General features: G+C 52.2%; 1 protein-coding gene across 1 annotated transcript in view; it reads left to right on the forward strand.

Annotated features, from left to right (window-relative positions):
• SYNE3 (spectrin repeat containing nuclear envelope family member 3) overlaps positions 1-9,025 on the forward strand; it is a 121,589-nt gene extending 112,564 nt beyond the window's left edge. Inside the window, exon 18 of the mRNA XM_027569073.2 lies at positions 8,350-9,025. Coding sequence (XP_027424874.2) covers positions 8,350-8,358 — 9 coding nt within the window. The 3' untranslated portion in view covers positions 8,359-9,025. The remainder of the gene's footprint in view (positions 1-8,349) is intronic.
• The last annotated feature ends 5,992 nt before the right edge of the window (positions 9,026-15,017 follow it).

The raw sequence follows: 15,017 nt of genomic DNA on the forward strand, positions 1-15,017 counted from the left end.
GCAGCCGGTTACCGAGTGGAGGGTGACCCAGAGCAGGGGCTGCAGGGCATTGCCCCGGGCCCACTCCCTCCAGGGAATTCTTCACCTCCCACTGACATCGGGAACAGGCACCACCATGATGAGTGCCAGAGGCTGGGGACAGGTGCTTGTGTCCCCTGGAAGAACGGAGACAGGCTGCCTCTCACAGGGCGCGGGGGTGGGGGGGGAAACAGAGTAGGCTTAGTGACGTCACTGCCCGAAAAGCTGCTCTGATTTCTTCTACTAGAGAAAAAAAGAGGCGTTTTCTCTCTAGGGGCCAAGGCCATGCATGGTCTAGAAGTTTTATTGGCAAGGAAGAAGTAGACAGAGGAAGGTGTGTGTGTGTGTGTGTGTGAATGTGGTGTGTGTATACTATACACACATCTGCTCAGAAGCAGATGGGGCAACCTGGTTCCCAGCCCTGGGCTTCTGGAAAACAGACACATCATGGTCTCTGGCAACCTCAGGATGACCGTGCTGGACGCAGGACATTTCCTCAGATAATAGCATTTTATACTTCTTCTGGAGCGGCTATTTGTCCCCTGTCATTCTCCACACAAAGGGGAATGTCAGTTGACCCCTGAGATTCTCTGCCATCTGGAAATTTCCTTAAGCTGGTCTGGAAGTGATGCTCTCTCTTTCTCTTGGGACAGCTTGTGAAAGAGGACTTAGCTCGAGGGGTCCTGGATTCACCCACGTCTCTCTTATTCTGTGTGTCTGCCTGTGTCTTTGTGTTTTAGAAGCCACTGGTATTCATAAGGTGCCAGGGGCAGGAAAAATGGCAAGTTTCCAGCACCAGCTTTGGAGGAACGCATGCTTTCTCCCTCCATTTCAAGTCCAAGAGACCAACCCTCTTCTTCCAAAGCCTGATGGATTCATTAATGTGTCTTATCTCCTCTCCCAAGGAAGGGTCCAGGCCTCTGCAGAGCCCCACCTGGAGGCATCAGCCATGTCCCTGCAATCTCTCTACCCTCAGACAAATCCTCAGGGGCAAAGCTGCTCCATCTTTGCAACCTGACTTTGACTGGCTGTTTATACCGCTGGATTGGTCTGGTTAATGCAGTGTGGACTAGGCGACTGGCCTGGTGGAATGGGTGTGTGTGGGGGGGGTGTGGGTGTGTGTGTGTGCGCGCGCGTAAGTGGGTTTTGGCATGAAAAGCAAGCTAACTTCACTGTTTAAAATGTTCTATTATGTAAACAGTATTCACAGGGACCATATCCACTCTCATCATATTATTTGTGATTGTAAAACATGCATTTGCAATAAATTAAGCTTTCTGGGAAGGCAAGCAGTATCAGAGCCAAGTGAGTGTCCTGAAACATGTGCTTTATCTCGGTTCACATCAAGTCCACAACCAGCCTAGAGCCTTCCCTGCTCAGGAGGGAGGGACGCGTGGCCTCTTGTAGTCTCTTCTCAGTACTGTGTTTCAAAGTTGCATTGACATCCTCAGCCCCTTTCTGTTGTTCAAGTTGTAAGGGGCTGTGTTCTCAAAGACTGGCTTGATGTTTTTGTTGTTGCTTTATGTGTTTAAAAATGTATCTGCTTTATGTTTGGAAATAAAAATCTCTATGTTGGTCTATGAAGCATTGTGTGGTTTGGAAAACTCTTTCTGAAGTGAGGGGTTTTGTCTGAAGAGGTTATGAGGAGAAAGAGGGTAGGTGGCAAGAGCTGATTGAATTTTATTTATTTATTTATTTATTTTTTAAAAAAGATTTTATTTATTTATTTGACAGAGAGAGACACAGCGAGAGCAGGAACACAAGCAGGGGAAGTGGGAGAGGGAGAAGCAGGTCTCCTGCTGAGCAGGGAGCCCAATGTGGGACTCGATCCCAGGACCCTGGGATCATGACCCGAGCCGAAGGCAGACGCTTAATGACTGAGCCCCCCAGGCGCCCAGAGCTGATTGGATTTTAAAGTCTGGCTTCTGGGCAGAGGCAGGGCCTGGTTTATGCAGAGGTTGACCTCAGGGCAATAGCGGTTCTCAGCTCGACGGGAACATCAGGATCACCTGGGAAGCATCTTCACAAACATTACCAGCATCTCCCCCAGAGCTGGTGGGCTGCAATCCGGGGGGTTGGCCAAGTGGATTTTGAAAATTCCAAATGCACTGAGTAGAGAGGCGGCCCAAAACAGAGGCAGGCACCAGGCAAATAACAGAAGGCCCTCCCAGCACTCTGCTCCCACCCCTTGGATCAAAGCCCAAGCGTTGATGGTTTGTTTAACAAACAGTTCTTAGGTCTGGGGATCTGGTGTCTGAACCCACGGGGCACTGGGCGCTGTCACCAGAGAGGGTACAGTGAAGGAGAAGGGGGGATACCATTCGAGGAGAGGTCGAAGAGACCAGTGGTGAACCCCGGACCCACCGCCAGTTAATGAAGCCTCCTAGCAATGGCCCTGACTTGCCAAGAAAAGGGGAATTTGTGTCCAGAACCTTCTGTTTATGAAGTGTACCCTTTAGTTTTGAACACTTCTCATGAGAAGGCTTTAAAACAGAAAGGCGTTGCCTCTTGCATTATTTACTCCCCGTCCCAACCCCAAATTTTAAAAATCTGCTGTTAACTTCAATAAGGCTTGTAATACTTTTCCTGGTCTGTTATCTGAAGAAACCCTCGTCACTTATTGAGAGGAGAGAGAGAGAGAGAGAGAAGGAGCTCTCAGGTGAGAGCAACGTGTCTGTAATCCCTTGCTCCTTCAGTGGCCGGTAGAAGGTTGAGACCAGGTTTTATAGTGCGTGTTCATCTAAGTGGTGTCCAGGATTGCGAGTGAGAAGGACTTGGAATCCTAGATGCAGGATCCAGTTCCGTGACACGTGCCCTGGAGCTCGACGCCATCCTGATCGCTCCCTGAGCCTCTGACTTTGATGGGAGAGGCTGCTCTGTTAGAAGGGGGTCCTTGGTTTCCAAGGCCGGCCTTCACAGCAAGGGAACCAGTGAAGTCCCCAGTGCCCCAGCTGGTGGCCGCTGGTGCCGAAGGACAGAACGATTTTCTATTGCGGGACTATAGCAAAAGCAGCATTTGTTTGCTACAAGGAATGTTCTGAAAGAAGTGAGTCGACCAGGGATCCTGGGACCCGCTGGCTAACGCCTTAGAGGAGCGCCCAGGGCCCACGAAGAAACCCTTGTGAATCTTGTGGCCTGGGGTAAGGGGGCTCCTCGGCTTCTAACTAGCTGTCCCCCAAAACAAAACATAGGTGGTGAAGACAGCTAGAACTCCGTCCCCTGGGATGCTCTGCCCTTTAGGTGTATGTAGGTCCTGGCGTTGGCCTGTGTAGCTGATTCTAAAAAGCCTTAATCTGTAGAAGGTGAGAGTGTGCCGTGCATCATTGATGGTTAACTGTGGGGCGCACGTTTGTTCCTACAACGGAGGCATCAAACCCTGGGCCAGGCACTTTGGTGTTAAAACATCATCTCAGTGGGAAAATCTTTACGGTGCTCTCATACTCCTGGCTGGGTGATTAAGTCAGTTTTTGTAAGAGAGGGAGACAGCAAGAGAGAGAGAGAGAGAGAGAGAGAGGTTGGTGGGGGAGGAAGGGGCAAAGGGAGAGGCAGAGAGAGAATCTTAAGCAGACTCCATGCCCAGCACAGAGCCCGATGCGGGGCTCGATCTTACAACCCCGAGATCATGCCCTGAGGCGAAACCAAGAGTCAGACACTGAACCGACTGAGCACCCCAGGTGCCCCAAGTCATTTTTACGACTATGTGATTCCCCCTTCCGGCCTACAACCAGCCCTGCTATGGAAGTAATTATCTTCCCTGTTTTCATCTGTGGCTTCCCAGCCCAGCCGTGACACGTTTAATTGGAGAGATTCATCATCTTTCGTGGAAACCCCTGGGTGAGAACGTTATTCAGCTACTTGGCCTTGGCCCTTTCTGTCACCATCTCACCAGCCCTGGCTCCCAGCACTCCTGCAGTGACCTCTCTCCACCCTGCTTCCTCCGATTAGGCGGCGATGGGGGGGCGGCCCCGGCCTGCTCAGGGCTCCCGTAGCGGGGATTCCGGATGGCAGTTGTGCTCTGGCCTGCCTCCTGCTCGGCCACCGCCTCCAGTCCCATTGGGTCTTCACCGTGGCCTTCCGCTGCCAGTTTCTAACGGGAGGCCTCCGCTACCAGTGGACATCAAAGGAAATTGCTCCAAATTGTCCCGCAACCGTCTCTCTCACATGCGAGTGTGGGGGTCCCGTCCTTGAGCATGTGCAAATAATTGAGGCCCTTTTGCTTTGGAATAGGTGACAGGATGACAAAAAGAGAAGTTAAAAAAAAAAAAAAGGCTAAATGCAATTCAGTATCCTGGATCGCATCCTGGAACAGTAAAGGGACGTTATCGAAAAACTCAATGAAACGCAAATGAAGTCTGTAGTTTCCTTAATAACATTGCACTGGCGTGAATTTCTCGGTTTTGACAAGTGTCCCATGGTTATATAAGATGTCAGCATCAGAGGAGACCGGGGGGAATGGTGTCAGGGAACGGTGTGTTATGTTTGCACCTTTTCTAAAATGATTCCAAATAAAAAAAAGCTTTTTTAATACAGATTTTTTGGCCTTGGGAAAATCGTGAGGGTATGGTCCTGGGGACTTCCAGGTGAGACCAGAGCATGGGCTGAGGGGGCAGAGGCTGTGTGGCAGGTGTGGGTGCCCTGGGATGTGAATCTCCTAGGCATGGAGCTCTTGGCGTGACCGAATGAGAGAACGGGCAAAGTCTTCACATCTGGGCACTCACCCAGCAACTGGACATGACACTGGGACCGGGCGGTGTGAGGTTCCCACCCATGGGAAGACTGGACAAGCAGATGGGGAGGTCCTCTCAGCCAGCGTGGCTCCGGACCCCACTGGAGCACTGTCCACACCACAGACTTCTGTCCATCCACTCGTCGGGGTACTGCTAGGAGACGCTTCTCTGCCAACAGGCTGTGACTGAGCTTCTTACACCTGGGGCGCTGACATGCCCTCCCTCTTCCCCAGCCCCCTCCCCAGGCTAATTTATGGCCATTGGTTTGCATCTTCTCCTCCTTCAGCTGCTCTTTGATTCCTGCTCTGTTCTCTCATCCCCCGGCTTTGACCGGTTTCTGGTTCCATAAATCCAGATCTGTTTTGATGTTTACATCCTCCAGGACCGGGCTGGCTAGCAGGCCAAATCTAGCTGCCACCCATTTTTGTTTAGCCCAAGAAGATAACCGTGATTTTTAAATGTTTAAATGGTTCCATTTTTTTTTAAGACTTTATTTATTTATTTGACAGAGAGAGACACAGCGAGAGAGGGAACACAAGCAGGGGGAGTGGGAGAGGGAGAAGCAGGCTTCCCGCTGAGCAGGGAGCCCAATGCGGGGCTCAATCCCAGGACCCTGGGATCATGACCTGAGCCGAAGGCAGATGCTGAGCGACTGAGCCACCCAGGAGCCCCTAAATGGTTCTGTGTTTAAAGGGTCACATATCGAGTGGTTATGTAAGTACCTACATAACACCTTCAGTTTTGCCGCTTAGCCTATAAAGGCCTGAAATATTTCCTACTTGGCCATATAGAGAAGCATTTGTCAACCCCTGCTCAAGGATGCTGCTTACGAAGCTGCCCGCCCGGGCACTGTGTGTATCTAAGCTGTTCACCCCTGGATCCCAGCCAGATCCTTCTGGAAGACTGGCTCCCTGTCGGCTGGCCCTGACCCCCCTGAAAGGGACCAAGGAGAAAGCCCATTGGACTGGGTGTCAGGAGAAATTGCTCCAGCCCCAGCAATGGCCACCAACACCCTCTGTGTCTCTGGCTAACTTCCGTGCCCGCTCTGCTTCTCTACGTCCCTCGCTGTCAAGTGGGGCTTTGCATGTGAATTGCTCTGGAGAACTCCCACAGCGGCGTCGGTCCTCTTTAAACTATCCTTCGCGTAACCACCAGGAACACGCAGAGAGAACAACACACGGGGGAAGCTCAGGGGAGGGCCTGCAGTTAATCCTTCGTGTCGAGGCCACGCATGATGAGCCAGGCAGGTGCACGTTCACACTCACACAGACGCACACCCTACACAGCACAGATACACGCCTGCGCAGGCCCACCACCCACACCCGCACGCATGCATGCTCACGTCAGGAACACACCACTCCCCGCACATACTATGCACAGACGCACCTCATAGACATATGGACACCTGCACGCACACAACACACACACAGAGCCACCCATACAGACACACACACCACACACAATTACCTTCCCTGCAAACCACACACAGAGGCACACCCCCACACAGCCCCCCCCCCACCACACGCATGACTCGCTGTCCAGCCTTCATGACTGTGTTTCCTGGGGCGTTAGACTGGGATCCCCACCAGAGTTCTGGGGCACATCGCTGTGGGTTCCCTCCTAGACGCTGGGCCTGATTAAGTCTCTTCAGAAACCAGAAAATTAAATTTGGGGCCATTTTTCTGGTCTGGATATTGTGCATAATTTGAGGATTACTGTGGGCAAGGAAAAGAGAATGGACATTTCGCTCTCTCACTCTCTCTCTCTATTTTTTAACTGAGCTTGAAAAGAAAAAGACTGTTGTGTGGGTTAATGAGCCTTTTGATGGGCGAGGTCAGGAGAAGGTAGGGCCCGGCGCAATCCAAGCCAGCATCTGAATACGCAGCAAGTCTTGCCTTTCGGGGGTCAGGGCGGGGGTCAGTAATGCGGGGGCTATAAAGAAAGAGATTGCATTTAATTAAAGAAACATCTTACAATCATGTTTGTGCTGAAAGGCATGTCCGACCCCGACCAAAGGCCCAGGGGGCCAAACACAAAATGTGTAGTCTGGGTTGCCAGCACACCTCCCCCAAGCTACATTTTCACATGTATCAAAACCCGAGTTTATCCAGGAATGGGGGGAAGTCAGGGAGAGAGCCATTTATTTTATGAGTAATGCATACTGGGCTTAATAACATGATAACGTAATAGTCACAGTTTGCTAGGCACTTATTTCATTTGGTTCTTACAATAGATGTCAGAGGCATTATTGCATCCAACTCCCAAGACTATTTTTTGGGTACTGAAGAAGCAACAAAGCCTCAAGGTGAAGACTACAGCAGGGTTGGAGAATGTGGAACAAAATCACCCCGTCAGAGGTACCTAATAGATTTATCTGAATCACTGCCCCAAGAGCTGGGTTAAGAAGGACCCTGAGCCTTGAACTAAGCAAAGAGCTCCGAGATCTCTCAGTGAGGACCAGGGCAGCGGTGGGGGGAGGGGCACATTTGGATTCCTTCTCTTAGCCTAATTTGTCTCGAAAAGTGAGAGGATTGCTCTCCACAGGGGCTCACAAACTCACATGCCTACAGAACCGAGCCAGGAAACGCCAATGAGAGAGGAGACCACGTGTAAAAAATATCATGAAAAAAGGTTTGGTTGGGGGGGCGTGCTGCCGGTTGTTGCCATGTGGGTGTGGGAGCTTTGGGTGACTGCATCGGACAGTTCTGAGATCACACAAGATTTCAGATTTTAATATTAGAAATTTTTTTTCATTTTAGTGGCAAGTAGTTTGAATAATTAAAAAGTACCTGTGCAAACTGTGTGTGTGGATGTGTGTATATGTTCGTGTGTGTGTCTTTAGGCTGGATGTGGCCCATGGGCCTTTGCTTTGCACCCTTTAATCTAATCCCTAAGATTTCTTTCAGTTCACAATTCTAAAATTGTGTGTGGGATGCAGATCCAGAGACCGTGCGCATGTGATATGTTTCTCAGTGGGACCCATAGTTCAAAGTCTGGTCACTCACCCACTGGGCCCGAGAGCAGTTTGAGCACCTACTATGTGCCTATCGGCAGGCTTTAATACACATTGTCTCACTCAAGCTTCACTCACAGTGGCTCTTCTCGTTCTTCATGCAGCTGAAGATACAGGCTCAGAGAGGTCACAGACTTGCCCAAGATTGCACAGCTCACAACCATATCAAAGTTTACTCCTTGGTGATTTTTCAAGCTTTCCGGTTTTATGGGTAGAAATTCCATGACAATCAGAGAAAAAGACTCCCTGAACACTGATAACTGCATAAAGCTAAGGAGGACTTGAACCCGATGTAGCATCTAGGTCCACTGTGGCATTCCCAGTGTGCAAAAGATTGTAACTAGATCCTCTTCAATGAATAACCCAGTAGGCGTTATCGGGGCTGGGCCGATACCTGACACCCCTTGGCTGCCTTCCAGCCCATAAATTGTCCTCAAGGGCTGCCTGGTTTTGGCTGTTGGTGGAAGGTGGGAGAGGAGAGGTCCTGGAAGGCAGTATCTTTCCCATCTGTTCTGCATTACGATGCTGTTAAATATTTCATGCTCTCCATTGTACCAACAAATAAAAGCAGAACTAATCTCTTTGTTTAAGGTTCCCTGACCGACATTGCTGGTGATTTAGCAACATACTTATTTTCTCACAACTGGAGGAGACTGGTTCTGCGGAAGGTTTGGGAAGAGAATGGCTCTCACCCACGAAGCCAAGTGAGAAGTGTCCTGATGCTGATGCAGAGAGAAGAAACGACAGCTCTGGAGGTGTGGGTAAGAAAGATGCTTTTTAGTTGTCTCAGCCATGGAGATGAGAGCCTGGGAGACAAGACTTTCTGGTGTGTACCCATCCATCCATCCGTCCGTCTATCCATCTACCCATCCATTCATCCATCCATCCTCTGTCCATCCATCTGTCCATCTGCCCATACATCCATCCATCCATGAGTCCATCCATCCATCCATCCATCCATCCATCCATCTCTCTGTCATCCATTCCTCCATCTGTCCATCCATCTGTCCATCCATCTGTCCATCCATTCTTTTATCCCCATTGCTGGAAGGCAGTGACAAGCCAAGGCGTGAACGTGCCCTCTAGAAGCTGGAAAAAGCAAGGGCTGAATCCTCTCCTAGAGCCTCCAGAAAGAACACAACCCTGCTGACACCTCGATTTTGCCCCATTTCGGACTTCTTATTAATCTTTTTTTTAAAGAATTTTGTTTATTTACTTGAAACAGAGAGAGAGAGAGAGAGCACAAGAAGTGGGGAGGGACAGAGGCAGAGGGAGAAGCAGACTCCCTGCTGAGCGGGGAGCCCGACGCGGGGCTTGATCCCAGGACCCTGAGATCGTGACCTGAGCCAAAAGCAGAAACTTAACCGACTGAGCCACCCACGCGCCCCGGACTTCTTATTAATCTTATTAAGATAATAAATCTGTGTTATTTCGAGCCACTGAGTGTGTGGCAGTTTGTTACAGAAGCGACAGGAAACTAACACACCAACCCCTAAGGGTCACTGTGGGCATTAAAAGAGCCAATATTTAAAAGCACTTAGCCCAGTGCCTGGCACATAGGAGGTGCTCAGAACTTGTCATTGCTCTTGCTTCTATCACCACCACTGTTCCGATGCTCTGTGGGGACAGGGAAATAACTAAGGTTTTTTGATTTAAAAGGTAATGCATGCCCACTGAAACAAATTTGGTAGACAAAGAAGGTACAACGCTGCTACTTTCTAAAAGGATCCCGGTGAGAGATGGGTTGATTACATTAATTGCCCCGAATCTTCACTCCTCTCTCTGTCCACCCCCCCTTTGGGCAGGTCACTAATCAGGACCCTGCCTGTCTGGGTGGGTTGTCCCCCATGCCTCGGTTCTGGGCTCAGCCAGGTGACTGATTTTGACCGTTGGCTTGGCAGCAAGGGTAACGGTAAAGCAGAGGCCTGGGAGTATTTGTACCTCTGCCTCTCCGAGAGCACATGCCAAGGCTAGCCGGCTGGAGGAGGGGAGTCATGCGACCCAGGACCTGCCACGGCCCCCGTGGACCGCCAGCTGGTGTTGGACCTGTGACCGAGCCGAACCAAAGAGCCGCCCCACTGAGCCCAAATAGCTGACACGCATCTTCACGGGCTAAACACACGATGGTTCCTTCAAGTGGCTGGATTTGGGGACAGTCCGTCATGTAGCGTTATTGCTGCGACAGGTAACTGGCGTAGAATAAATATAGCAATCCCTGGACTGGAGGCTCGTGATGTGCTGGGCTCGGTACTAAGTCCTTTGGAGACACCAGTGTTTCTTACGAACACACTCGGGTGAGAATCACCTAGAAGCTTGTCAGAATGTCCCAGCATCCCAGCATAGTTTCACTTCATCAGGAAAACAGGAGGGGCCCGAGAACCTGCATTGTAACCGTCTCTTCCCTTGACTCTTGGGCACCATCACATCTGGGAACCAGTAACCCTCATTCTCTCATTTCAGCTTTGCTGCTTCCCGGCGAGGCAGAGATCCTCATGCCCATTTTACAGATGAGGAAAGTGAGGCTCAGGGAAATAAGTTTGCTCGTTGTTGCGAGGGGGAGCCACAGCGTGACCCCAAGCATCATGATGGTCAAAGCCGAGCTCTCAGTCAGTCCCCAGATGCTGCCCGCTGTGGTCAGGGCTGGGCCCACGAAGCTTCACCTTCTGCCTGATATTCTGGGGGCCACCACTGCCACCCCCCAGCCGCCGCTGGTCCATGATGTTCTGGGCCCACCTGAAGCTGGGCCTGTTACAGGCAGAGGTGAGAAGTGTCAGGGAAACATGAAGTCAGCGTTCTTTACTAAAATGGAAATTGTTGTTAAATAAGAGCATAAATATTGAATTACCCACCGAGACTCCCCTTTGCATAACAACTTCGAGTCCAGATTCAATAGGAAGCAGCCTTAAAGTAAACACAGGCTTAACGTCCCACGCCTCCCAGCTGAAGTGGCCGCACGCGGTGCTCCCGGTGACGTGCGTGGCCGCTCCCCGTCCACGGCCTCGGACGCCACGAACAGCTCCGTCGTGAAGAATCTCACCTCTTTGCTGTGAGGCACCCTTCAAGGATGGCCCCACGGCCTGGGGTGCGTGGTGACAGTGGCACCGTGGGTGGCTTCTCGTGTCTCCCCAAACAGCGAGTTTCAGGGGACACGTGGAGCTGTCTCTGCATGACTCACACCCCTTCGCCTAGATTTTTCCCTCTTTTACATTCAAAGCAGGAACAACGCAGCTGTCCCGTGTCACCCCCCTCGGGTGGGGCATGAGGGCCACAGCCCGCCACCCTCCAAGACTTTTCCGGCCGGGGCCTTAGCTGTCCCCCTTCTCTGGGGGGTCCTCCTGCCCGTGAAATGGTCAGTGGCCGTGGATCACGTCTCGGGAAAGCTCCCCAGCAGGTAGCATGTCGTCACCTCCTCTGAGATCTGCTTAAGGCGGCCCTCCGCTTCAGGGCGCCAGACTCGGTCTCCATCCGAACCCTTTAAAGATGACACCGGCAGAACCTCGGAACAAATCCCGGGGACGTCCCTTCAGCTGAAATGGCCCAGCATCTGAAAGGCCCGCAGGTTCCTGGGAACAGCGGGACTGTGGGGGCAGGGCAGAGGCGGACAAGACCTGGAGGTGGGGGGAGGGGAAGCCAATGGCTGGGTCATGAACAGGGAAATGACACGAGTGACACGAGGGGTGGTCACACGGGCTGGTTCTCACATGGCGCTCACCATGTGTCGGGCGTGCGCTAGCCCCTACGTGTAACCGCCGCATCACTCCCGTGAGGCGAGGACAATTACTTCTCCCATTACACAGATGAGGAAACTGAGGCCGCCTGGGTCCCCACCCATTTCTAAAAGCCAGATCTTCCAGCCTTTTGGTATTTTCGAGGGGTGCCCCCTACCTCCCTCTGTCATATACTTCTTCCGCTGTGCCTCTTGGGAATGTCAGCCAGGATTGACTGGGGTTGTTTGCCCCCAAAGGCCCTCGCAGGCGTGGGGCCCACCGAGGAGGGCCAATTGTTCCAGTAACTGGATCTTTGCGTCTGCCCCCAATCCCGAGCCCTTCGGCCTCCAGCCCCCACTAAGCCTCAGCCAGAGACAACTCAGCCCCACTGCCCCAGAGACATCTGGTGATGTCTGCAGACATTTTCAGGTGTCACAGCTGGGAAGGGGATGTGGACTAGCATGTAGTGGGTGGAGGCCAGGGATGCCGCTGAGCTCCCCACAACGCGCAGGACGGAGCCCACAAAGAGCAATCAGCCCTGAATGCCAACAGCGCCAAGAGCAGGGAACTCTGCTCTGTCCGCAGGTCCTGCCTGACTTGTATCCGGCCCCCTCATACGAGGGCCTTGCTTCTGAATGCCCCTCACTTTGATTAGGCCCTTGAGAACTCATTCCCGCCCCCACGTAAGCCTACATCCCACCTTTGGGCATCCGTGGTTCTCTGTTGATCCTGATTACGTGCCTGAGGGGCCACCTGCTTCCTGCCACCATTACCACAGGCCACCAACCACGTGGCCCTCGTCCCACCACCACGGCGGGTCCGCCCCGCCCACCTGCCTGCCCACCGTGCCAACCTTACCCCTTGGGCCTGACGACACCCAGGTCTTGGCCAAGACCAACTACCGTCGTTCTGCCAAGACACAAAAACAGACCCCCCCACCGAGACAGGGTCTTCTTGCCCCCCAGGACAGTGTCCAGCTCAGGCCCACAACCGCCCACCCTGCTTTCTGCTGCAGCCATTCAAGTCCCAGGAGCCCGGAGGCCCCGTTCCCTGGGGCTCCAGTGCGGAGGCGAGCCTGGAAGTGGAATGAAAAGACTTGGTGACCCGTACCTAAAAATAAAAATATTATTCAATTGTCATGTCTGACAGACAGAGTGCCTGACGCAGAAAGCAAACCCATGGCAACCGGATACACACACTGGAAACCTTTCCACGCGGGTGGATTAGAACAGATCTCAGTTGGGCCTTCTGGAAACCAGAATGAACAGGCGTCTTTGTAGCTCTGTGGTTTCTGGGCTTGGATGGGGTGGGGGGGCTATGGGTGTGTGCGAAGGAGAAGGGCAATGCCCCCCCCCCCCCGGCTTCCACTGCCTCCTTGGGATGTCCCCTGCTCTTGGGGGGAAGGCAGCTTTGGAAAAATGAATGAGGGTAAATATGAATGCCCCTTTTGCCTCCCCAATTAACGAGATCCTCTCTCCTTTGGTACCCACGGGAAGATGTGGGCTCTGGGCTAGACAGACCGAATTATCCCTTTCCTCCCCCAAATACTTTCCTGCCTTTAGGTCTTGCTTCTGCTCTATGCCTCGTCCAAACCATCCTTCCCTGTCGCCTCTGCACAACTAAATCTGACCAATCCTTCTGGCGCAGCTAAAATGTCACTTCCTCCAGGAAGGATTTCCAGATATTTTTCCCATCCGCCAGCCCTACCCCAACCATCTGCAGGCAGCAGTGGTCTCTGTCTGCCTGGGCTTCTCATGGCACTTTGTCAATGCTTCTACGGTGCCCCTTAACTTAGCACCTGGAGCCATGAGCGAGGTAGACATGAAGTCAGGCAAACCAGCTCAGAACCCAACTCTGTTCCTAAGGAGTTGTGTGCCTTTGAGCATTTCACCTCACCCCACCTTAAAGTCCTCACCTGTAAAATGGACCCAAGGGGCCTACCTTCTAGGGCTGTTGGGATTTTGAAATGGCAAAATGTAAGGCCTGGCCTGCACAAAATAGCCTCCTGAAAATGCCCGTCGTCATGACCAGCACCTTCAGGCAAGAGAGTGTGAGCTCTGGATTTGAGGCTGGCTTCACTGCCCAATAGGTGTTAGGTTTTGAATGGTGCCCCCCCAAAGATATATTTGAAGTCCCAATCTGAGGATTAGGTGTCTTAGAAGGTGACCTTATTTGGAGAGAGCGTCGCAGCAGATGTCATTAGTTAAGGTGAGGTCACATTGGAGTAGGTTGGGCCCCAATCCAATATGCCTATAGTCCTTACAAGCTGTTGTGAAGACACACAGCCAAACAGCCACGTGACCACAGAGGCAGAGGCTCGACCAAGCATCTACAAGGTAAGGGGGCGCCTGCCTGGCTCAGTGGGCTATGCGTCTGCCTTCAGCTCAGGTCATGATCCCGGGGTCTTGGGATCAAGCTCCGCATCGGGCTCCCTGCTCAGCGGGGAGTCTGCTTCTCCCTCTCCCTCTGCCCCTCCCCCCACTTGTTCTCTCTCTCTCTCTCTCTCTCTCTCTCTCTCTCTCTCTCTCTCGCTCACCCTCTTTCTCACATAAATAAATAAAATCTTACAAGATAAGGAATGCCAATGATCTCTTCCAGCAATAGCCAGAAGCTTAGAGAGAAGCTCTGAGTGGATTCTCCCTCACAGCCCTCCGGAGAAACTAGACCTGCCGAATCCTTGATTTTGGATTGCTGGCCTTCTGAAGTCTACAGGAATGTATTTCCATTTCTTTAAGCAATCTGGTTTGTGGTGTGGGTGGTAGCAGCCCTGGGAAACTCAGACATCCGGCACTCCCCTCTCTCAGCCTTGGTTCCTCCACCCCAACCTGGGGCTCAGGGCGGGTAAGAGTTGGGAAAGCTCTGGGCACCTGGTAAGGGCTGGATTCATATTTGCAGAATCTGACCCTCAGCCACCTTCAGAAAAAAAGCAAACAGAGGTGGGGAGATATGCCTATTCCCAGGCCAGCCCAAGGCAGGGCCACATGCGTGAAAAATCCAGTCGGTAATGTCTGCTCGTGTGTCCGGGCATGTTTATACTCCAGCAGCTTTCATGGAGGTGGGCAAGGTTCTAGAACACTCACCGGACAGTAAGTTAGAAAAAGAACCTGCCGAGGCAAGTACCAATAGAATTTAAAACTGGCGCAGCTGAACAAATATGTCGGAGAAGGCCCGGAGTCCCACCGTCCCACACCCCCAGACCAGGCGGCGAGGAGGTCATCTGCTGTTGTTATTTGCCCTGCATGCCTTCCCATTGCTTCTTAAAATAGGTCCTTCCTTCTTTGAACTGCTCTGCCCTCCATCCCTGTGACTCTAGTGCACCTGCCAATCCGGTACCGTGGCCAAGGGGGTGGTCCCGTGACCCAGGCCTGGTCAATATGGCCAGTATGGCCTCCCCATCTCGTGGCCATAGTAAGGTAATCATCCAGGCAATGCGGGTGACTGAACAGGACCAGTCCCCTTCTGGGGACTCTCAATATGGAGGGTGGGAAAGAGAATGTCTATCTCCAAGGTGGCTGAACTGGGATGACAGGTGCCTGGAATCTCTCCGGCTGT

The sequence above is a fragment of the Zalophus californianus genome, chromosome 6 (assembly GCF_009762305.2).
Source record: "Zalophus californianus isolate mZalCal1 chromosome 6, mZalCal1.pri.v2, whole genome shotgun sequence".
Taxonomy (NCBI): domain Eukaryota; kingdom Metazoa; phylum Chordata; class Mammalia; order Carnivora; family Otariidae; genus Zalophus; species Zalophus californianus.